The sequence below is a fragment of the Monodelphis domestica genome, chromosome 1 (assembly GCF_027887165.1).
Source record: "Monodelphis domestica isolate mMonDom1 chromosome 1, mMonDom1.pri, whole genome shotgun sequence".
In the NCBI taxonomy this organism is placed as follows: domain Eukaryota; kingdom Metazoa; phylum Chordata; class Mammalia; order Didelphimorphia; family Didelphidae; genus Monodelphis; species Monodelphis domestica.
Genome location: NC_077227.1, coordinates 178,166,917 through 178,189,084, shown reverse-complemented (window position 1 = coordinate 178,189,084; position 22,168 = coordinate 178,166,917). Strand labels below are relative to the sequence as shown.

The 22,168-nt window shown below is 49.0% G+C and overlaps 3 protein-coding genes and 1 long non-coding RNA gene across 12 annotated transcripts in view; 2 read left to right on the top strand and 2 right to left on the bottom strand.

Moving 5' to 3' along the window:
- Window positions 1-12,584, top strand: part of LOC103099654 (uncharacterized) — a 17,842-nt gene extending 5,258 nt beyond the window's left edge. Inside the window, exons 2-4 of the long non-coding RNA XR_460756.3 lie at window positions 11,173-11,299; window positions 11,459-11,632; window positions 12,222-12,584. This is a non-coding gene — a long non-coding RNA (uncharacterized LOC103099654). The remainder of the gene's footprint in view (window positions 1-11,172; window positions 11,300-11,458; window positions 11,633-12,221) is intronic.
- IRF9 (interferon regulatory factor 9) lies at window positions 1,463-9,692 on the bottom strand. Of its 4 annotated transcripts, none has more exons than XM_056810108.1 (9): window positions 9,203-9,692; window positions 7,741-7,978; window positions 7,317-7,500; window positions 6,792-6,952; window positions 6,587-6,680; window positions 6,392-6,457; window positions 2,471-2,830; window positions 1,908-2,023; window positions 1,463-1,801 (listed from the first exon to the last, which is right to left on the bottom strand). In XM_056810108.1, exons 1-9 carry the CDS (start codon window positions 9,511-9,513, stop codon window positions 1,751-1,753), a joined length of 1,581 nt encoding a protein of 526 aa, XP_056666086.1. In that variant the 5' UTR covers window positions 9,514-9,692; the 3' UTR covers window positions 1,463-1,750. The 4 variants fall into 4 exon arrangements, with proteins under 4 accessions (XP_056666086.1, XP_056666087.1, XP_056666089.1 ...); XM_056810109.1 differs by having other exon boundaries at window positions 6,792-6,925; XM_056810111.1 differs by having other exon boundaries at window positions 6,792-6,925; window positions 7,741-7,934; window positions 9,203-9,343.
- RNF31 (ring finger protein 31) lies at window positions 9,836-18,329 on the bottom strand. Of its 2 annotated transcripts, none has more exons than XM_007479863.3 (22): window positions 18,158-18,329; window positions 17,423-17,627; window positions 17,051-17,197; window positions 16,588-16,743; window positions 16,445-16,504; window positions 16,253-16,328; window positions 15,837-16,014; window positions 15,289-15,685; window positions 14,806-15,087; window positions 14,360-14,608; window positions 13,940-14,122; window positions 13,616-13,822; window positions 12,886-13,059; window positions 12,703-12,801; window positions 12,492-12,581; window positions 12,203-12,317; window positions 11,888-12,006; window positions 11,490-11,603; window positions 11,224-11,281; window positions 10,519-10,615; window positions 10,147-10,315; window positions 9,836-10,023 (listed from the first exon to the last, which is right to left on the bottom strand). In XM_007479863.3, the coding sequence occupies exons 2-22, from the start codon at window positions 17,624-17,626 to the stop codon at window positions 9,970-9,972; spliced, it is 3,228 nt and encodes a 1,075-aa protein (XP_007479925.1). In that variant the 5' UTR covers window position 17,627; window positions 18,158-18,329; the 3' UTR covers window positions 9,836-9,969. The 2 variants fall into 2 exon arrangements, with proteins under 2 accessions (XP_007479925.1, XP_007479924.1); XM_007479862.3 differs by having other exon boundaries at window positions 18,126-18,251.
- PSME2 (proteasome activator subunit 2) lies at window positions 18,103-22,168 on the top strand. 5 transcript variants are annotated; one of them, XM_056810119.1, is made up of 12 exons: window positions 18,103-18,242; window positions 18,656-18,883; window positions 19,240-19,272; window positions 19,673-19,735; window positions 20,017-20,103; window positions 20,216-20,246; window positions 20,341-20,438; window positions 20,714-20,782; window positions 20,964-21,031; window positions 21,411-21,465; window positions 21,814-21,900; window positions 22,041-22,168. In XM_056810119.1, the coding sequence occupies exons 2-12, from the start codon at window positions 18,836-18,838 to the stop codon at window positions 22,119-22,121; spliced, it is 720 nt and encodes a 239-aa protein (XP_056666097.1). In that variant the 5' UTR covers window positions 18,103-18,242; window positions 18,656-18,835; the 3' UTR covers window positions 22,122-22,168. The 5 variants fall into 5 exon arrangements, with proteins under 5 accessions (XP_056666097.1, XP_056666095.1, XP_056666096.1 ...); XM_056810117.1 differs by having other exon boundaries at window positions 18,105-18,242; window positions 18,619-18,883; XM_056810118.1 differs by lacking the exon at window positions 18,103-18,242 and adding an exon at window positions 18,299-18,414 and having other exon boundaries at window positions 18,619-18,883.

Genomic DNA, 22,168 nt, shown 5'->3' with positions numbered 1-22,168 from the left:
TTCCTAACTTTGTTACTGTTGAGGGTGCTATCATCCTCCTAGTTACCCAGATTTAAAATCTAGATGTCCTCTTTGACCCCTCACCTTACCCAAAGCCTGTTTTTTGCCATCATAACATCTTTTCCCTTTTCTCCCCAGACACTACCATCACCCTGGTGCAGGCTGTGACATTTTCCCCCAGGGCAGTTCATCCTCCACCTATCTGCTGGTTATGTTCTGATTATGTCACTCCTCCCTTTCCCTCAATAAACTCCAGTGGCTTCCTACCACCTCCAAGATCAAATATAAAATCCTGTTGGACCCTGACAGCTCTTACTATCTTTCAGTCTTACACATTATATCCACCTATATCCTCTGTGACCTAGTAACATGGGTCTTGTAATTATTATTCCTTGCACAAGATATCTTATTTCCTGACTTTGGGGCACTTTTCAAAAAAACCCTTACCTTCTGTCTTGGAATCAATACTATGTATTGGTTCCAAGGCAGAAGAGTGGTAAGGGCTAGGCAATGGGGGTTAAGTGACTTGCCCAGGGTCACACAGCTAGGAAGTGTCTGAGGCCAAATGTGAACCCAGGACCTCCCATCTCTAGGCCTGGCTCTCAATCCACTGAGCCACCCAGCTGCCTCCTAGGACATTTTCACTGTTTCCCATGCATGGAATTCTCTTCTTCATCTCTACATCCAGTTTTCTCTCAAGTCACAGCTAAAATCCCTTCAACAAGAATCCTTCCTTGATTCTCCTTACTTCTAATGTCTTCCTTCTTTGGATAATGTCCAGTTTATCCTGTATATAGCTTCTTTTTATATGGTTGTTTGCATGTTGATTTTTCTGTTAGATTGTGGCTTCCTTTAGAGCAGGGAGGAACTGTCTCTTGCCTTTTTTTTTTAATCCTTAACAATTAGCACACAGTAGATATTTAAATGTTTATTGACTGCCTTTTACCAAAGACTTCTAAAAACGTTTTCCCTGGCCACAACCACCTGTCTGGATAGTTGACTCTTTGGGCTTTAGTGGCCTGTGTGAGACTGTGATGTGTACAGGGCCAGTCCCAATAACCTCTATGAATATCTAAACACGAGTCTGGGGTGAGTGGGAGGTATGACCAGGAAAAGAATCTAAGTTTTCTGATCCCCAACAGACAATAGTTTAAATCAAGGGTACTTAACCTTTTTGTGTGTGTCACGGACTCTTTTGGTAGACTAATTGAAGCCTATGGGTCTTTCTCTGAATGTTAAATGCACAAAATAAAATACTTAGGATTACAAAAGAACCTATTTCTACTGAAATACAATTATCAAAAAAAAAAATGTTAAGTTCCAAGTTGATTAGACATCTGAAATTTATCCTCTGTGGATACCAGGTTAAGAACCCCTGGTTCAAATAAGATGTTTCCTCTCCTGACTCTTCACTGATCCTACCTGCTTTCCCTCTATCAGTTCCTCCCAATAAATCAGATAATTTCATTTTCAATAAAACTTTATTCAAAAATCAATGTATAAACTTGGACAGTAAATCTAAAGCTATTTTTTAGGGTTTAGAATTGAAGGGCACTCCTTGCTTAAGCTGCTGGGATTTCCTAGGGACCTTCCCCACCTTATCAGTTACAACCAAGCATGGCAATAGAATTCACAGAAGGCACCAACACCAACTAGGGGGGCATAGCTTGAACAGGATACCCCTCAGAGTTAAAGGAAAGGAAGAGAAAGCCGAAGGTAACAGACTCCAAGGAAATGGGACTTTCTTCACTTATACAAATCCAGTTTCTTCCAGTAGGTGTCGGGCGAAGGCCTGCTCCATCTGTACCAGGAAGAGCAGACATCAGTGAGCCTAAATTTCAGTCATTGTGGAAAAATCCCACCACATCCACCCAGAGACTCCACCCAATCCCAGGCAGTGAGTTTACCTGGACTGTGATGAGACTGTTATGGGTGCTTCCAGGATCACAGTGCTCCTCCAAAAAATTTAGGGTCACCTGGAACTCGGGGGGTGGGGCAAGGCCCTCGTGGTATCGGGCTAGGCCTGATGGCAAGAGAGAAAGAAATTGGGAGAGGAATCCGCAGAGAGGAAGAGCATGAAAATCGGGTATGGGAGAGGAGTGGAGTGGTGGAAGGAGAAAAGACAGAGATAAAGAAAAAGGAGAGAAAGGAAGAGACAATGAAAGAGAGGAGGAGGGGATGGGCAGGGATCAAAGGAAAGAGAACGTACAGAATGAGAGGCTGTATGAGCCCCTGGCGATCATGCCTTAGCCCAGCCAGCCCAAGGTTTCACAGGGATGGTATCTGGCTTCATGGAGAAGCTGGGGTGAAGGGACCAGGATGCCTAAGAGTCACAGGCCTCAGGATTACCACAAAGCTGACGGCAGGGAGGGAGCTGACATCTAGAAATTAGGTGGCTCCCAAGATGAGGGGCTGGTGGTCAGGGCCCTTTGGGATGAGGCTACGCGGTGGGTAGTGGGTCGGTCCTCACCTTGGAAGAATCGGGCAGGATTAAAGACCTCTACACATGCTTTGTCCTGTAGTAGATGCGGTCCAGGACCAGACAGGGTGCAGGGCCCGGTCCAGGAAATGGGCATGGTACAGAGGCGCTGCACGAAGAGACCTCGGGCATTGCTAGCTACCAAGATGCCACGGTCAAAGAGGTTCAGGAGGTGCCCTGTGGCGACCTGGAGGGTTGGTTCAGGCAGTACACTGGCAGACGGTAGTACCACTTGCTCCATGTTACTCTGAGATCCGGAGAGTTTGGCCACAAGGCGACAGTCGGGGCTGTACACCTTGGTCTGTCCCACCAAATGCCCACTGTAGCGGAAGGTGAGCAAAAGGGAGTAATCTGGAAAGAGGGGGGAAAAGATACAGCATCTAGAGATGGATCCTTAGACTTGGAGAGCTAAGATTAGTAGAGGGTGACCTAGTCTAACCCCTGCATTTTATAGGTCAACAAGTCAGGAGAGATTCAGGGACTTGCCTATCTGTTCCTTCAAGAAACATTTAGAAAATAACAATTATCTTCACAATTCTATCATATTTTAAGGTTGAAAAAATACTCCACTCAGAATACTATGCTAGGTAATATAGGAGACAAAAACGTTTAGCTAGGACAATGTGCCTTGCCCTCACAGAGGCTAGTCTCTTGGAAGACAAGACATTAGTACACAGTTCTAGGTAATAAGTGCATTAGAAAGATGCAAAACAAAGTTCTTATGTGAGGTCAGAAGGGAAAATATTTTTCCTACCAGAGGGAGGTGGAAAGACTTCCTGGAGGAGAAAGCATTTGAATTGGACTTTAGTGGATGGACAGGAAGTCAACAGACAAATGGGATAAAAGGGTAAGGGTAGACTACAAGGAAGGGAGAGACGAGGGCAGCTAAGTGACTCAGTGGATTGAGAGCCGGACCTGGAGATGAGAAATCCTGGGTTCAAATCTGGTCTCAGACACTTCCCAGATGTGTGACCCTGGGTAAGTCACTTAACTTCCACTGCCTACCCTTTACCACTCTTCTGCTTTGGAACTGATACTTAGTACTGATTCTAGGACGGAAGGTAAGGGTTTAAAAAGAGAACAAAGAAGGAGAGAGATGCAATACATCTGGAAAGCAGGATGTGTCAGACTGTGAAGGGAGGGACTTGAACACCCAGTACTGAAATGTGAACTTTACTCAGTATGGAAAGAACCAGCCAAGATTTCAAGAATGCCTACTGTGGCAAAGGTATGAAGGACAGCCTGGAGGAAGGAGGCAGAGGCAGGGAAAGCTGTTAGGATGCTACTGCAATATGGGGGCAGTGGCAAGGAGAAGAAGAGGACAGGAGAGACCATAGAGGCAGAGTCAACAGTATTTCTTATATGACTGGATATGGGAACTGAAGGGGAGAGAAGGGTACGAAATCATCCCTCCCAGGAGGTGCCACAGCTAGAGTGGTTGAGTCAGAAGAGTATGTGTGGGGTAGAGAACTTTGGGGCATTCAGGGGATCATGTCCTATAGGCAACAGGCTATATTTTGTGGAATTCAGGAAAGCGACCAGGGCCAAACAGACGGATGTGCCACTGGCACCGAGATGTTAGCTGAAGATGAGGGATTAACAGCTACAGGACCCAGGACAAATCCTTCCCTTTTCTAATCTTTGCTTTCCTCATCTATCAAATTAGGGAATAGTGTCTAAGGTCCCTTCCATTTCTCAAATCTCTAATTCCATGCTCTTCTTCCTAACTCCTAAGTAGTTTTCTCTTAGAGGACTACTACCTCCTACAGCAACCCCCTCCCAATCCTCTCAGCTAACCACCTTGACTCACATTTCATAGAAAAAAGTAGGCCTTTTGCAGAGAGCTCCCTATCCTCCCCGGCTTCCTTTTCAGATGTCTTCCGCCACTCTCTTTCACCCATCTCACACGAAGACATAAGACTTCTTATCACAGCGAACCTGCACTGGTGACCTCATTGCATCCATCTCCCTTAACACATTGTCCATCCTGGCATCCCTACCTTCTCATTTCTCTTCCTTCTTGAGCTCTTAGCTGTCTCTGACACAGTCAAGCACTCTCTTCTCAATACTCTCGCTAGGTTTTCATGACCCGGCTCTCTCTCCTGGTTCTTGTACCTATCTGATCATTACTGTTTCCTTTGCTGGTCTTCACCCAGGTCTTGACTGGCGGAGTCCCTCGGGGCTCTATCCTGAACCCTCTTCTCTTCTCCCTCTATGCTATTTCACTTGGTGATTTCATCAACTCCCATGGATTCAATGATCACCTCTATGCAGATGACTCTCAGATCTCTCTTGTGATTTCCAGTCTCCCAATCCCAAATCATCTCCTCCAATATCTCAAATTAGACATCTTGTAGATATCTTAAACTCAATATATCCAAAACTGAACTCATTATATTTCTCCCAAAAAACTTCTGCCTTCCTGATATTTACTGATTGATTAAACCCTTACCTTCTGTATTAGAATCAATTCTGTATATTGGTTCCAAGGCGGAAGAGTGGATTAAGGACTAGGCAAAGGGGTCTAAGTGACTGGCCCAGGGTCACATAGATAGGAAGTGTCTGAGGCCAGATTTGAATCTAGGACCTCCCTTCTCTAGGCTCTAGCTGACTTATTAGTGCTGAGGGTACGTACCACTATCCTTCCAGGTACAAGGGTCACAACCTGGTATCATCCTCTTCTCTTACCTCCTATAAGGAATTAGGAGCCAAGTCCTGTTAATTTCACCTTCATAAAGTGTGTTGGGTCTCATGTACCTCTTCTTTCTTCTGACACTGCATCTACGCTAGTCCAGGCCCTCATCATCTCATGTGGGGACTACTTCAGTGCTCTGATGGTTGGTTTTCTTGTCTCAAATCTCTCCCCACTCCACTCAGCTGTTAAAGTGATCATCCTGAAGTGCAATAAATTCTAGCTTTTAAAGCCCTTCATAAATCTTCTTAAGCTCTTCCTATCTTTCCCATTTCCTTAAACCTAACTTTCTTCTATGAACTCTCTAATCTAGTTTCACTAGCCTCCTTAATATTCCTTGCAAAAGATACTCCCTATCTGAGCTTCAAATATTTTCACTGCTCATTCTCCAGGCCAGAACTTTCTCCCTTCCCCATCTCCACTTTTTGGATTCTCTGGATTTTTTCAAGTCTCAGCTAACATTCCAACCTCTATCAGACACCTTTCCCCGTCTTCCTTAATCTCAGAACCTTCTCCCAATATATTCAGTAATATCTTGTTCATACATAATTGTTTGCATGATGTCTCCCATGTGAGATTGTGAGCTCCTTGTGAGCAGGGATTGTTTTTTTGCCTTTCTTTGTATACTCAGGGTTCAACATAGAGCTTGGCACACCGAAGGTACTTAATAAATGCCAGCTGACTATTTCCTTTGTTGACTACCTCTTCTAGATCCATTCATATTTCACAAGAGTTTCTTCTCCTTTCTCTCTACACTCCCTTCCTTGACAAGCTCATCCACTCAAAAACCATGCAACTGAACCGAGCAGGGGAACCTTCTCAGAAACGTCAACCCAAACTACACAGGGAATCATTTGCATCTGGCTACCAAGATGTCTGGAGGGAAGGTCAGAAGATAGAGTATAGGGGAAAGGGTGGGGGGAAGTTGGGTAGCTCAGTGGATTGAGAGCCAGGCCTAGAGATAGGAGGTCCTAGGTTCAAATCTGGCTTCAGACACTTCCCAGCTGTGTGACCCTGGGCAAGTCACTTGACCCCCATTGCCTAGCCCTTACCACTCTTCTGCCTTGGAGCCAATACACAGTACTGATTCCAAGATGGAAGGTAAGGGTTTATAAAAAAAAAAGATAGAGTGTACGGGCACTGTAAAAATCATTTTGAAAGGAGGACAGTAGGCATGTGTCTGGGAAAAGGAAAGGCCATGGGGCCTAGAGTCTATTTACCTGCATCTGGAAGGGATGGTGGCATCTCTAGATCTTCTTGTGAAATAACCTCAATAGAGTCAGCAACTATGTAAGAGAAGCGGAAAGAGCCACAGTGAAGATATAGATCAGGAGAGGTGAACTGACTATTCTAAGGCTACACAGGCTATAAATAGAGATCAGGGTGCTATGAGGAGTGGGACCGCAGATCCCTACCTTCGTGGGGCTGAGGGCTGTTGCTGTTGCTCCCAATACCAGAATCATCCATGTGCTGAAAACTGCTGTTGGGCACCTTACTTGGCACTGCCACCTAAGGCCAAAGAATGGCATCAGTGCTGCCAATTCCCTCTCCCCAAACTGGAATTTAGAGCCGGGCTGCCAAGCTCATGCCCTGCCCTCTATCCCATCCTCTGGAATTTACCATGCTCCTAGCGGAGTTCTGTTGTGAAGGCAGGCTAGGCATACAAGTCCGTTTGTTCTCTCCATTGTCTTCATCCTCTGAGGATAGGGCAGTGTGGCTTCTCTTTGGTGGAAGCTTCTGGGTACCTAGTGGGGCTGTGGGAGCAGCAGAGGAGTGAGGGCCTACAGTAGGGGTAGAGAATGGATCTTGGAAGGGAAGAAAATGGCAAGATGGGAGAAAATCTGAGAGTGAGGTGAAAGGCAGCAGAAGGTGCCAGAAGACTTGGCTCTGCTACTGTGTGACCCTGGGCAGGTCACTTCCCACCTTTTTGAACTTTAGTTGTCTCATCTGTAAGATGGAGTGTAACTACCTTCCCCACAGGGAATAACATACTTGTGCTTTAAAAACGTAGCTCCCAATTCACCTGAAGGCCAGCTGCCCTGGAACAGATGAGTCAGACTCCCTGAAAGCCTCCCGCCCCCCTCTCAGGGTATGGCTTAGATTGCTCCCAAGGATGGGCACTAGGGAACTTGGGGCTATAATCACCAGGAAGAATGCCTGGAGGCAGAAGCCGGTACACCTTGTAAGGCTCAGGCCCCTCCATGTGGCCTCGCCCTGGGACCTCCTCAAACTCGGAGCTCTTGTTGAGGGCACATCGAAGGCGGGTCTTCCAGGCTGCAGGGTCGGCTTGGTCTCCTTCTCGATACTTCCCTTTGAATATTGCCCAGGCCTGAGGGAAGGAGGGAGGGAGGGCACAGAATCTGGAATAGCTAATATAGAAAATACTCAGGCGACCCAACCACCGAGTTGTCAGAAAGGGCAATTTCCAGATGTGCCTAACCCTCAGAAAAGGTCATCTTCAGATTCTTCAGAAAAAGCCCACGTGTAAGACTTGCAGATCTTTGGAAAGTAAAGTCTCCAAGTCCAGCTCAGGGCCCTCGATTGTTCGGGGCTTAGAAAAGGGTCCTACCTTGAAGAAGGCGGCATCTTGCTCTTCTCTGAAATCCTGCTTGCCAGCATGTTTCCAGGGGATGCGGAACATGGTCTTGTCTTCATCGTCCCAGCACACTCCTGGGAACTGTCCACTCTCCACTTGCTCCAGCACCCAGTTCCGAAGTTTTCGAGTACTTCTAGCCCGGCCAGATGCCATCCTGGAAGGACTAGCTAGAACCATCGGCAGAAAGAAGATGAGAATGTAGGCAGTGCAGCTGCAAACAACAGCAATAGCAGCGATGATTGACATTTGTAATTCAGGTTTTCAGAGTGCTATAATGTCTAATATCAAACAACATTCCTAAGGTGGTGACATTACCTCTCATTTTACAGGTGAGCAAACTGGCAAGGAGAGAAATTTAGGTGATTTGCCCAAGGCTACTCAGCTGATAAATGTCTTAAAGGGCGGATCTGAACCCAACTCCAGTCTCCTGGATCCCAAGTTGAATGCTCCTATTCACTATGCTGAGCTGCCAGGCTCACAAGTTAATCTTTATCCCCAAACCAGTCCTCTGTCTCCGCTGGCCCTCTCCTTCCTTGCAATTTCTGTTCAAACCACCCTGAAGACTCCAGAACAAAAGCCTCTGAACTATTCCAAGTTCAATCACTTTAATTTCACCATCAATAGAAATTTTGGGGAAATGTTTTTTGTTTTTTTGTTTTCCTTTTTTCCATAGTCCCTAACTAGATCATTCTGTCTCAGACAAAATCAAAGTGTCAACATTTAGAGTCAGGGCCTACTCAGAAATAAGAGGTGTCAAATAATTTTTCTTCTTTTTAATCAGTTTCTAACCTGGAAGGATTAACAGGGTATATAGTGTGATACAAAACCCTGCCTCAGTGGTTTTCTACCCAGGAGACCCTGGACAAGTCACTTCATCTCCTTGGGCCTCGGTTTCCTCTTCTGTAAAACGAAGGGGAGCAGGACTCTGAGGCCCTTTCCACTCAAGATTTATGATCTTATTTTTCCTGGAGTATTTCCTGAGGCTGGGCTCCTTCCTCATTCTCAATTCCTATCCAGGGTCCCTAATCTAAAGACACTACTAATCCTCAGAGCAGGAGCCTTCCAGGGCAGGGGGGAAGAGAGGGAGGAGGAGGAAGAGGAGGAGAAAGAAGGCGGAGCTACCTTAGGAGTGGGGCAAGTGAGAGACAAGAAAAACAAAGGCTTGGTGCTGGGCTCTGGCCTGTGTCCCTCCCTGGGAATGGACCTCCCTTCAAAGACTCCCAGGCTTCGGCTCTAGGGTCTGGAGTCCTCCAGCCTAGACCCTCCTGGCCCAGGCATCCCTCTGACCCTTCCCTGTCCTCCCCACCCCCACCAGGTATCCCTAGAGTCCAGGTGTCCGTTCTTTCCCCTTCTCTGGAATCCAGGTGAGCAGGGGCTGATGGGCCCTCTCCTCCAGAACCAGGTGCCCTCCTCAAGGCCCAGGGCCTGCTCTTACCTGTGCTGGCAGTCGCCTTGGTGCAGATGAATGCGGAAAGCTGGGTGCAGCTCAGCTCCCCAGTCAGCTGTCTGTCTTTCTCTCCTCCCCTTCCTCCTGTCCCCTGTTTCGCTTCCTTTGGGCACCGCCTTTTCCCCGAAATCACATGGGCTGGAGCTGCAGGGCGACCAGCCGCCACTAGGGGGAAGCCGAGACCTGGGAGAAGGGCCTGAGCCAGGAGGCCAGCCGGGGCAGCCCAGCAGGGTGGGGCCAGACTTGGGGCCGGGGAGGCGCCTGGACAGTGGGGAGCCCGGAGGAAGGGCCTGGGTCATGGAGTGTGCAGTCGCCTCGGTGTGTGCTCTTGAGAACTTTCCTGATTCAGGGATGGGGCATCTTACCCTTTCTCATACATCCCCCTCAGTACTTAGCACAGTGCTGGGCACACTGAAGCTCTTAGGAGGGCTGGGAAGCAGGGAGTGCCATGGAGGCCATTTGGCACCTTCACTTGTTCTAAGCCCTGGGCTTTGATTGGGGAGTCAAGAGAGGGGTCCCAGCGGAGATCCTCCACATTCTCACTGGCCCACCCTTCCTCTATCCCTCAGTCCCCTGGTGCCCTTGGCTAGAAGGGACCAATAAGAAGGACCACCAAGGAGGTTGGGAGCGGAGACACCTTTATTGGTGCTGGAGTTTCTGTGGGAGTCTGAAGGAAATGGGGATGTGGGGGGCCTTCCTGAGGGCTCCAGCCCCTGGGGGGGATGCGGGGGCCTTCCTGAGGGCCCCAGCCCCAGCTACTTCTTCCTTCGGGTGATGTTCTGGCCCAGAGGCACCTCCTCTAGCAGTTTCTGTAGGAGAAAACAGGAAAGTGGGTTAGGGGCAGGTCCAGGTCTAAGGTATTTTGAGACTTAGGTTTGGCCAAGAGGAGCCTCAAAGGTGCAAATATCTGAAAAGTCATCCAGTCTTTTCACCTGTAGCAGTCGAGCCTGATAGGCAGAGGCCTCTTCTCCTGCTGCAGGCTGGGGTCGGACATGCAGGTAGCGCTCTGTGGCTGTCTCCAGCTCCTCCACCTCATACAGCATGGCTGGGTCCAGTGAGTGGGCGTTGATGAGGCTCACCAGGTACTCCTTGTAGTGTGCCCTGAGAGTAGGAGGAACAGGGATGGTATTGGACCTACTTCTGGGACTCCTCCTACCCTGGACTCACCGTCCAGAGATCGGACCCTGAGCTGACTGGCCAGACCCCATCCCCAATGTGTGAACTCCAACACCCATTCTTTGAGGAATCAGTGCACAGGTCCCAGTGCCTCCTTCAAAGGAGCATCTGCTCAGATGGGTACTTACTGGCAGAGTCCGGCATAGCCAGTCGGGGTCTCCTTTCCACAGGCTTCATCCTTGAGACCACCTGGAACCTCCTTCTGTTCCATCACACGGCAGCCACCTGAGAGGAAGAAAGGGTCAAGAAGGTCTAGGGGGTCTGCCCCCCAAACATAATGGGCATATTATTCACCCTCTCCAAAGAAAGGGCAGCTCCCAGGATGGGTAACAAGAATATGTGGCCAGCACCATTATCTGGAATTATCAACTCTATTACGGTGGGGGGGGTGGGGGGGCCTGGAATGCAGCCATCTGTATCTCAACCCTTTAGCTCAGTAGAATGAACAATTATCCTACAAGACTTGTTTGTACACTAATTTTGCATTTAATTACATATTGTCTTCTGACCTCTCAAATGATAATTAGTTTTCAGTTAGTACATGTTCTATTTTTTCAAATAAAAACTCCCAGAGGACAGGGGTTTTGTTTGAAATACTTCTTTTTGGTGACTACAGAGCCTAGGGCAATACCTACTAGAGAGCAGACAATTAATATTAGTGAATGAATTCATGAACCATTAAAGTTGACAGTTTTATGGGGCTACTTCCTTTCCTACCCTTACCTCATAAATAGTGGAACTGTGACAACACCCATATCTCTGCCCCTTTCCTGTCTCTGTAGGCTAATACAACTAGGGATTGGTAAGGGTGCCAGGAAGACAAGCTCACTCACCTCCAGGCACTGCTCGAGTTCCAGCTGGAGGTTCTGTATTGAAAGTTATGCTGTTGTCCTAAGGAGGAACAGACAGGTGAGAATTTTAGCTATCTCCCCCCCCCACCCCCCCACCCCCGGCTTCCTGTTCTGCTTTAGACTAGATCCCCAGCCCTTCACAATATTCCATGAAGAAATCCATGAGAGGTTAGGCCCCTAGTACCCTCTCTAACATCCTGAAATCTTCCCTGACAAGGCCTGTTTATCTAGCCTTGGAGGCCTCTGACCTGTAGCAACTTCTGGAGTCGGAGAGCATCCCAGTCTCGAAGATAGAAGAGACAGTCTCGAGGATGATGGCCATGCAGGGATTTCTTCACCCGGCAGTTGGGATCTGGACATTTCTGGAGGAAACCCAACCAGGGGAAAGAGAGTAGGTTGGAGTGTTGGGTTCTGGCTTCTCAGTGACCACTTCTTGACGTATAGGGTGGTGGATAGGGGTCTGGAGGATCTGAAGTAAAGAATGGGGAGGGCCACACACTAGGGAAGAGGGAGGGATGCTCAACATACAGCTTCTCCACCCCTCTCTATATTCTTTATCACTTCTTCCTAATGACTTATTTTAAGTGTAATCTGATTGCGTTCCCCCTCCCAACCTGCTGCCCCCCTCCTTCCACCTCAAACATACATTCTTGGCATAGAAGGCACTGTAGCAGCCACTGCAGAACTGATGGCGGCACTGGGTACAGTGGAAGTGCATGCATCCACCTCGGGCCAGAGCATAGGAGAACTTACACTTGGGACAGTCTACGGGAGAAACAGGATTAGGGATAGAAGCTAGCACAGCTGGCTCATGGAAAGGAACTTCTCCATCATGACCTTTGATAGGAGTTAGAATGGCAAAGATAGGTGAGAAACTTGTGGGGTAAATAATGGCAGAAAATGATGAGTGCATGGAGGAAGGAAGGCCTACATCTTGGAGGGGAGGGGGAAAGAGCCTCACCAATGCCATTCTCCTGCAGATACATGGCCAATCCCTGGGCCTGATATTCAGGGTCATTGGCACGTTTCCAGCTTTGAAAATCTTCACAGCTCCGGCCCTGATGCTGTTCTTCCCACTACAGGAGGAATACCAAAGACTTCAGAAGGAGACCTCAAGTTCCAAACAATCCCATGACCCTATTCTTCCTACACCCCACCTGAATCTTTCAAATCTACTCCACTGTTCCAGCCTTTTCTCCCAGTTCCCACCTAATCCACTTACACCTCCACCCTGATTCATTCCCTCTTACCTGACGCTTACAGCGAACACAGAAAGTCTGGTGACACTGGGGACATGTGGCTTCTAACTGTTCTCGCTCATAGATAAAGCCAAAGGAACACTGGTTGAGACAGAAGACAGATTATTACCATGATATATCCTTACCCCCTTACCCATCCTTTCTGCCAACCAGTCTTTTCCTGGTTCCCTGGGCTCCTTAGCTTATCTCATCACCACCTCACCTGAGTGCACCATAAGAACTTGGGGTCACGCATGAGCACACGTTCCGTCAGTTTCTTGTGGAACAATGCATAGGCGTCAGGATTCAGGCTCTCCCGCAACTAGGAGGACATGAAGAGGCAGGTGGAAAGGGTCCCCAACCACCTGGAACCCTCCATGGTGTTCACTTTGGATTCTCTTGGTACCTGGATGTCCAGAGTAGAGAAGTAGCTGACCAGCTGGGTCTCATCAGTCAGGTCAGGGCGTCCACAGGCTGGGCATACCATATCTGTGATGTGCTTCTCCTTTAGTGCAATGGTGAAGTGCTGCCGGAAGCAATCTGGACAGATGGTGCACTCACAGGAGGTCAGTGCTTGCATCTGGAGCAGGAGGGAGAGTCATGTCAAGAGTTAATGGGGGGGCGGGGGGGGGGCAGCTGGATGGTTCAGTGGATTGAGAGCCAGGCCTAGAGACAGGAGGTCCTAGGTTCAAATCTGGCTTCAGCCACTTCCCAGCTGTGTGACCCTGGGCAAGTCACTTGGCCCCCATTGCCTAGCCCTTACCACTCTTCTGCCTTGGAGCCAATACACAATACTGATTCCAAGAAGGAAGGTAAGGGAATTAAATAAAAAAGTTAAAAAAAAGTCAATAGGGAAGCAAGACAAGGGAAGGGGAGACGGAGCTAAGTTGTTAGGATCAGGAATAGCTTGCTCAGGTGTGTATTGGCTGGGAAGGCTCACTGCATCTGAAAGAAAGGGAGACTATAGCAAAGATTCCTTTGACCTGATGAATTTAAAAAAAAATAGTTTGACAATCCTTTAGGAGTGGTCAGATTCAGCTGAAGTGGGTTTATGGGGTCTCATGTGATGGGAAAAGGTATATATGCTGGCAGTGCGAGGGGTCATCACTCAGCCCAGACTAGAGAAAGGTGGTTACCCGGTTTCGGGGAAGGGCCCAGCCACAGACAGCACACTCTTGGGCAAGTAGCCGGCGCAAGAAGGCCCGGTCAGGACTATGTCGAACTGCCTCCACCACATCCATCAGCTCATAATTCCTTGGAGTCTCCTGAAGCAGTGAAAGTGCCAGCTCTGCCCGGCCCCAACTGGGTAGAGCATATATTGCCAACAGCCTTCGTATTAGACTCTGTTTGGGATATCAGAAAAGGGGCACATATCAGAATACTGCCAACTGCTCGGGCCTTTTCTAGGGCTATGACTTCACTTTTTTTCCTGCTTCCCCAGGGGTCATCTCAACAAATACCTGCTTATCAGGCCCATCCCAAGAAGGGTTAGGCTCAGGGGCCTCCCAGAGGCGCTGGTGGAAGGGTTCTAAACGGTGTCGCTGTAGTTCTGTAAGGGCTCTCCCCACGTCTCCACCATGCTGATAGAGTGCTTGCAGTGTCCCCTCTTCTGGCCCAAAGCCCAGAATCTCTAACTCTCGAACCTGATAATTGTAATAATAAAGAAGAAAGCCACAAAGTCAGAGACATGCTGAAGCTCTAAATTCTAAGGCCCATGTCTCTCAAATCTTTATATTCAACCAAATTTTTATATATCCAGTTCAGTCAAGTACCTGTTCTTAGATGCCCACCCACCCTGCTACCCTTTATTAATATTCCTAGATACCAATATATGCCCCAACCCCCATCTCTTGCCCTCCTAACCTGAAAAACTGCCCTACCTTCCTGCGTCTTGCTCGAACACACTCTTCTACAGCCTCATCCAGGTTCCCATGGCGAATGAGCCAGGCCTGCTTGGCCTCTTGGCAAGAGAATGCACCTAAGCTGGGGTCCTGCCGTCCTGCCATCTCTGCCACCATTTCCAGCACGTAGGGCAGCTCTGACCGCAACCACTGCAGTGGTACCTCAGTGCCAGAGTACTGCAGTGCTGAAAATACTTCCTCTGGGCATGCACCTTCAGCTTCTCCTGCCTGGGGACATGTTCACCCCCCAGTGGTGGGGTGGCTTTATTAAGACAAGGACAAGGGAAGGCATTCTTCACCCCTCCCACTCCATTCAAAAAAGGGTTCTGCCTGGTACAGGGGATTCTAAAAACTGTCCCATTCTCCATCTCATGCAATCAGGATTCTCCTTTTTCTTGAGACTTAGTCTCCCACCCAAAGCTTACTCGGATCATTGCCACCAATCGGAGCCCATCCTCCCGCATCTTGTCCTGGCGCTGCTGCTCAAGATCTCCCCTGAGCGCATGCAGAGAAGCACTAGGGGTGCTAATTTGATGTGCAGACACAGGCTTGAGGCAGACACTGGTTCGGGCTCCCTCTCCCAGTGAATTAGGGATCCAGGAAGGAAGAAGTGGTGGAGTTGGGCTACTGGTCCGGTTACACATGGTGCACACCCAGCCTGGGCCAGAGTTTCGGAAGGTGCAGTGGACACAGTGCCAGTCACCAGCCTGGAGGAAGTAGACAGGGATAGTCATTACCACTGTAAGGTTAAGGGCAGAAGTCTAAGGATGGGAAGACAGGGAAGAAAAAATCATGGGCACAAAGGAGGTTCAGAGGGGGGAAAAGATGTTAGGGGAAATCAAGGGAAACAAAGATAAGAGATAACTATAGGCAGTCTAATTTGGAGCAGAGGCTAGAATTCATGTTACCTCCAGAGCAGGCAGGCAGGCACCAGTGTCTCGGACATCTCCCACAAGACTGGGAGGCTGGGCAAGTCGAGGCCGCTCACATATGGCACATAGCACCGTAGCAGGCTCATTCTCAAAGGTGCAGCTCTGACAGGACCAGCGGCCCCGATGTGGCCCACCCCCTATTCCAGCTCGAGGGTTCTCGATTCCTTGCCCTACCCCCTTGCACCCTCGGGGCCGGTCACAGGCTACACACAACACTGCTCGGGCCTCGTTCAGCATGGCACAGGCAGCACAGTGCCAAGGTGGGCGAGTGCTAGGTGGCTCAGGAGTTGGGCTTGACCAAGAAGGAAGAGAGCTGTCCCCAAAGGTGGGTGGGGAAGTGAGCAAGGGCCGTGGTAGGGCTAGGTTTGACAAGCTGTAACGAAAACACAGAATTATCCTAAATACATGGGTAGTTAAATTCTGCATTCCTGAACATTTTAAATTTTCTTGGCATGCCCCCAACTCATCCCTCCCTTAAAGTAGCTGCTATATTTTTAAATCAAGAAAGGTGTGGGGCCTCTTACCTGGAGCTAAGGTTGGAGGCTGGGTGGTTCCCAGGTACGGGCTGTCGGAGGTGATGGGCACGGGATGGGTGTCGATGGAAAAGGCAGTCACAGGCTGGGCAAAGAGCATGACCACAGGTTGGGCAATGAAGTGTGCCTGGGACAGATCCACATAGAAAGCAAGAACCTGACGTGGTGCCTGGACAAGAGAGAAAGAATTACACATTACCTGGAGAACATTGTTTCCTCTGTATTATGTGCATAAAAATTCACATAAGCTATGAACCAATATACATTCTTCAATATGACCAGGCTCAAGGAATTCATTTCATCTCTTTAATGAAAGAGAAACAATAAAATAATATTTGCATATTAGTGATATTTCCCAAATAGCTATAACTTTGACACCTTCTCCCCTTTTAAAAAAGTAGCAATACCTTGAGTTTGGGGAGCAGGAAGAGAATTGGATGTGGTTTCTCTTAATGGAGAAACTGATTCCGAGAAGGGCAGCATCTAAGGAGAAAAGAATGATGTTTAGAGGATTGAGTGGAACACATAGTCCCCATTTCCCTAGTTTCCTTCTCTTACCAATATCCTCTAATGATACCAAGGAATTCTTTCTTTCTTACCTCACCATTAGATCCCTCTTTTAGCAGCTGTTCCAGTGCCTCTGACCGGGGGTGGGAGTTCTGCAACCAGGATAAACAGAGCACAGTCAAAACCTCCCTGAGGTCAGAGTTTTCAAGTCCTGCTTATAAGATCAATGTCTCACCTCTAGCAGAAGGGTGAGCTCAGTCCGAAGCAATAAAACATCCATAGTGACTGTAGCTACACGATGCCCATCTGGTTCCTCTTGCCCCTCAGGGAAGCTTAGCCCATCTGGCTGCTCTTCTGTGTATCCATAAAGGCGAAGCACCTCCCGGCCCCCCTGCCAAGAATCCCCAAGTCACCGTCTGCTTGGGAACCTCTCCCTCATAATCTCTTTCCTCTAACTAAGATCTGTATGTTGTACCTCATTACTTCTTCCAGAGACCCCAGGATAACTTGACATTCTCATTCCACCCATTCTTCCATGACTAAATTTTCATTAAACTAACTCATACTTTTCACAGAACAAGCTATCTATGCCTAGCACAGGTCTAGCTTCTGGCCTAGCCCAAAACTTCTAACTCAGTTCCAGTTACTATAGTACCCAATTGCCTAATGGCATCCTCCCAGGTCCCTTAATACTTCACCTGTACAGCATCCACAGTGCTTCTGAAGACAGGATTATTGAACTTGACCCCACGCCAGTATCGGGGTCGCTGTGGACTAAGTAGGTTTCGGCCATATTTCTCTAGGATATTCAATGCAGTGGACAGGTTTTGCAAGTAATCTCTAGGCTGCAAAGGAAGGATGTGAATTTGACAAAATATCTGTGAATGCCACAAATTACTATTCCAAAATCCACATCCTTGTTGTCTAGCTCCCTACTTCATTCCTCAATCCTTTCCTTTCCTTCTGGTCCTGACCTTGTTTCCACCCACTTCCCAAAAATCTTCTCCAGCAGTCAGTCCCCTCCTGGTCCATCTCCTTTGAACATATTTTGAGTGGTAATGCTCCCTCACCTCTCCTCCTTGGGCATTGCTTTGGACTAGCTGGGAGGCATTCAGCTTTGGGTAGCGGGTGGCAAGGGGCAGGGGATTGTCCAGTAGTCTATGTAGCTGCTCTGGTGAAAACGACTGTCCAGGATCCTTCCTCAGGGCGCTCACCAGCTCTTCACGGGCAGCCAGAAAGACCCGCTCTTCTTCCTGCAACCCTTCCCCTGACATCCTGGGGGAAAGGGGGGGGGCAAAGGGCTGGTTCAGGTGGGAGGAGGTGCTCCTCTGTGCCCCCCAAACTTTACAGATTCAGTTCACTCATCTCAAAAAGCCGGGAGAAGCCCTCAGCTTCAGGCTCCTATTTTGGGGCTCAGGATGCGCTGTAAATGGCTGGGCCAGGCCAGTCCTCTATCTCCCCTTCTCTATTCCCCACAGCCGCTGTTTCGGACAGGTGGGTAGGCAAGCCAGAGGCTCTTGTCCTGAGCCTCTGGCTTGCCTACCCGCTCAGGGCTTCGGCCACCCGGCAGCTCCCAGAGGAAAGTGGGGATTCAGGACGATTGAGTAGGGCTCCCGAGCCGAGGCCGCACCACGGTCACCCGTGACTAGACATCTGGCCCAAGCTGACCTCCCTCCGGTCCTCCATCTCCCAAGGATCATCTCGAGCCAAGCTTATTTCCGCCCCCGCCCTTCCCGACACTCCCAGAGGCGACGCCCTCCTTCCCCAACCAACCGGCTCGCCCCCAGTCCGGCTCCCCGGCTCACGCTGCAGTGGCAAGACTGTCGGCCAACACCCCGGCACCGTTTGGATCTCACCCGCAGCCTGGCTCCCGGGCCTCTCTCTCTCTGGGTAGGGAACAGGAAGTCCCCGGAAAAGGGGAGGGACCGCGACTGATCGGACGGAAGCAGGCGAAGCTAAGCTAGGAGGAGGTGGGAAGGAGGCCTCCCGAGAGGGAAAGGGATTGAGTGGACCGGGGGCGTGGTCAGGAAGGAGGCGGGATTAGGCTCAGGATCGGGGCTTGGTAAGCGAAGGGAGCCCGAGACTGGGGCGGGGTTTAGTTAAAGAAGGGGGAGCGGCCATAAGGAAGGCGGGTCTTTCCTTTTAGGAGGCGTGGCCTTGGGCGGGGGGCGGGGTTAAAAAGAAGGTAGATGGCTCGGTTTGGGACAGTAACCTGTGAGCTATAAGAAAGACACGGGCCCTTCCCCCGCCTCTCGCTCTTTCCCAGATGTCTGCGGCGTCCCAAAGCCTTGCCTCTTCTCCAGTAGGGGGATTCCTTTCTCCAAGGTCGTCGCATCTCGGGAGGACCAGCAGGGGGCTCCCGGGAGATCAGGGGCCCGACCCCTGCCGGCTGGGGCGGAGCTGCCAATGGGGAGTGAAAGTGAAAGCCGGATTCCAAGGTGGGGAGCGGGGAGACCTCGGAGCTTCTTCTGGCTCAGGGCAGCATGGCCAAAGCTTGTGGGGTGCGGCTGAGCGGGGAGGCCCGCAAGCAGGTGAGGAGGCCGGGGGCCTGCTCCACTGGCTGGTTGGGGTGGGGTGGGGGCAAGTGCACCTGTGCCAGGGCGAGGGCTCTGGACTGGGGGGCCGGGAACCTTTCTAGCCAGCCGCTCCGGTGCTTTCACTTCTGCTTGGGTCCCCCAGGATCCTGGTCATGGTCATGCCATCCAGGGTCATTGCCAAACTTGGGGCTAGGGAGTCTGCCAGAGAGAAACTTCGTGGAAATTGGGCTTGGGTGAGAAAGTACTTAAAGAGAAAGGGTGGGAGGTAGGCCCCAGATCCTCCACCCCTCCCCACCCCACTTTCTACGGGAACCCCATCTCACCCCACCAACCCTGCTTTCCCTCCACAGGTGGATGTGTTTAGGCAGAATCTCTTCCAAGAGGTGAGTTGATTTAGATCCAGAATGATCTTCTCTTAACCTCTGATCCGAGAATGGATTCCCAACCTTCCCTTGGTATTCCAGCCTCTACTCTGATCCAGTGCTCATTTTGAGACCCACTGCTCTTGTTGGGTCCTCAATCTTAACCTCTCCCCTCCAATCTGATTTGGTGCCTCCTCCCGTAGAATAAAATGTACTGATCTGGGAACCAGATCGGTGTGGCCGTGAGCAAGCTCCTAATTTCTCTGTGCTTCAAAACTTTTAAAACATTAGATTTGATGATCTCTCAAGTCTTTTCTACCTCTAAAATCTCTGTATCTACAGTTTTCAGATCCAATCCGTTAACCCCTGTCCTTTGACACTCTTAACTTCCTCCTGTGATCACATTCTTTTTCTGCTGCAGGCCGAGGAGTTCCTTTCAACTTTCCTACCACAGAAAATCATACAACTGAATCAGCTTTTGAAGGTAAGTGGTGGCATCTTTTCTTGCTTCTGCCCCTACCAACCTTTCATATGCTCAACATACATTCAAAACCTGGGGCTCACTTCCTTAATGGGGCTTTGGCCAGTACTTCTCTGAGTTCAGGGTCAAAGGGAAGGGTGGAGTCTGAATCTTAGAAACATTAATTGAAGGGGAAGAAGATACATAGATTAGTTGGGTTTAGTAGGAAGACTGGGTCTTTGAGACTTTGTGTAGGCTTAAGAGGGGAAAAGCCAGACAAGAACCTAATAATTACTTTTGGGCAGGAGGACTCCTTCAATGTAGTTGATTTGACCTCCCTTCGAGCACCATTGGACATCCCTATTCCAGATCCTCCCCCCAAGGATGATGAGGTAAGGCCTGACAGAGTGAAATTGCAAACTCCACAGAGATACTATTTCTTCCCCAGCCTCCCTCAGATTTCTAAATTCTATTCTCCCCTCTCCTTGCTTTTAATTTCCTCAGATGGAGACAGACAAACAAGAGAAGAAAGAGGGTAAGGAGGAAAAGCACTGGGAAGGAAGCAGTTGATTGAGAGATGGCTAGGAAGGTGCTTGAATCCTGTGACTGACACTTAATTTCTCCTTTAGTCCCCAAATGTGGCTTCCTCCCTGGGAATGAGAAAGTCCTGGCACTGCTTGCTCAAGTTAAGCCAGAGGTCCGGACCCTCAAAGAGAAATGTATTCTGGTAAGACAGAAGGCTTCTCTTTTCCTCAGAGAGACCTGTCTCTGAGACTTGGGACTCTCCCATAAACCATTTTTCCTTAAAGTTTGAGTCCTTTAAACCTCTTTCTCACTAAGAGGTCTGACTTTCTAGTTGGTAGATCTACAGAAGGTAAACTCTTTGTGGGGCAGGAATTATTGCTTATTTTTCTTTCTATATGTAGTAATATAGAGTGTCATGCCTTCAGGGAAACATATAATGACTGAATCAGACAATCATAGAAAATTCCTCTGACATAGGTGATCACCTGGATCCAGCACCTGATCCCCAAGATTGAAGATGGCAATGATTTTGGGGTGGCCATCCAGGTGAGGAAGGGGATAAGGAAATAAGGGCTGTTATGGTACAGAAATGTTTGAGGTGGGGGAGGATATGGGATCATGCCTGGGAACAAAAAGAAAAGGGAAAGAGAAATAACAGTGACATAGGATGGTAAGAGGAGGTTTTGCTGTTTCAATCTTATTTATTCACTTCTGTTTATCTTCTTAGGAAAAGGTTCTAGAACGAGTGACAGCAGTGAAAACCAAAGTGGAAAGCTTTCAGACAACTATTGCCAAGTAAGCATGGCCTAAGAATAGGTATGGGAAATGGAGAGCTCTCTAGAATTCAGAAGCTGGTTAATCTCTCCTGCAAAGAGATGAGGCTTTGAGGAGACACCCTAGAGTTGTTTGGTGAACTTATGGCACCCATGTAGTAGTGGGCTGTTCCCCACCCCCTTTCCACACAGACCTAAGGACATATCTCACATGATCTACTCCTCTACCTGGCAGCCCAATGGGAGCATTTCCCTGTCTGGGTTAAGGGAGGAGGGGAATGGCTAACATGAGGGTGCAATTTGGGCACATGGACTCTAAAAGGCTCACCATCACTGCCCTAGGGCAATGTGTTTCCTTGGGAGCTCGAATCCCTATAGTTAACTCTTTCTCTTCCTATAAGATACTTCTCTGAACGTGGAGATGCTGTGGCCAAGGCCTCAAAGGAGACTCATGTGGTGAGTGGACCTTCTTGCCTACCTCTGAACATCATGGAAAATCCCTCCAGCTTTTGGCTGAGACATGTGATCCTGAGAAAAGAGGTGCTGGGGAAAGAGATGCTCTGATCTCCCTGGGAAGGTCTTATTAAGGAGTTTTCCTATGTGAGGAAGATCAAAGCAAAAGAGACTCCCAGAGGGGTGTAAGGATTCCTGGATCCTAGCCATTCCACCTGATCCTGTAAAAATCTGTTTCCTTTGGCTGAGACAAAGCATTCCTTCAACTTGTGTATTTCCCTCTATGAGCAAACCAGGCACACCTCATGTCCTCCCAGAGATATGACCCAATTTTACCTTTTCTACTCCCAGATGGATTATCGGGCCTTGGTACATGAACGAGATGAGGCAGCCTATGGGGAACTTCGGACTATAGTGCTGGACCTCCGTTCTTTCTATGTAAGTGCGGGTAAAGACTGAAAAGATATAAATAAGGATGATCTAAAAGGAAAGCATGGCAAGGGAGGGGGGAGTTGAAAAGAGGTCTAGGGAGGGAGCTTCAGATCCCTGAGCACTATCACTTTGACTCATTTATCCAGGCTGAGCTCTATCACATTATCAGCAGCAACCTAGAGAAGATCACCAACCCAAAGGGTGAAGAGAAGCCATCCATGTACTGAGCCCCAGGGCCACAAAGGAAATAAATCAACTTAACTCTTGTAACAAA

Bases quoted from the DNA above. Each gene is read 5' to 3' on its own strand.
- IRF9 (XM_056810108.1), bottom strand. From the start codon at position 9,513: ATGACCCAGGCCCTTCCTCCGGGCTCCCCACTGTCCAGGCGCCTCCCC. The intron at 6,458-6,586 runs GTAGGGATCTGC...TCTCTTACATAG, and splicing joins CAGCCCTCAGCCCCACGAAG to TTGCTGACTCTATTGAGGTT. The intron at 1,802-1,907 runs GTAAACTCACTG...TTCCTGGTACAG, and splicing joins ACAGTCTCATCACAGTCCAG to ATGGAGCAGGCCTTCGCCCG.
- RNF31 (XM_007479863.3), bottom strand. From the start codon at position 17,626: ATGTCAGGGGAAGGGTTGCAGGAAGAAGAGCGGGTCTTTCTGGCTGCC. The intron at 17,198-17,422 runs GTGAGGGAGCAT...CTTCCTTTGCAG, and splicing joins GCAATGCCCAAGGAGGAGAG to CCTAGAGATTACTTGCAAAA. The intron at 14,123-14,359 runs GTAGGGCAGTTT...TACAATTATCAG, and splicing joins TTCGAGCAAGACGCAGGAAG to GTTCGAGAGTTAGAGATTCT.
- PSME2 (XM_056810119.1), top strand. From the start codon at position 18,836: ATGGCCAAAGCTTGTGGGGTGCGGCTGAGCGGGGAGGCCCGCAAGCAG. The intron at 18,884-19,239 runs GTGAGGAGGCCG...TTCCCTCCACAG, and splicing joins GCGGGGAGGCCCGCAAGCAG to GTGGATGTGTTTAGGCAGAA. The intron at 21,032-21,410 runs GTAAGCATGGCC...TCTTCCTATAAG, and splicing joins TTTCAGACAACTATTGCCAA to ATACTTCTCTGAACGTGGAG.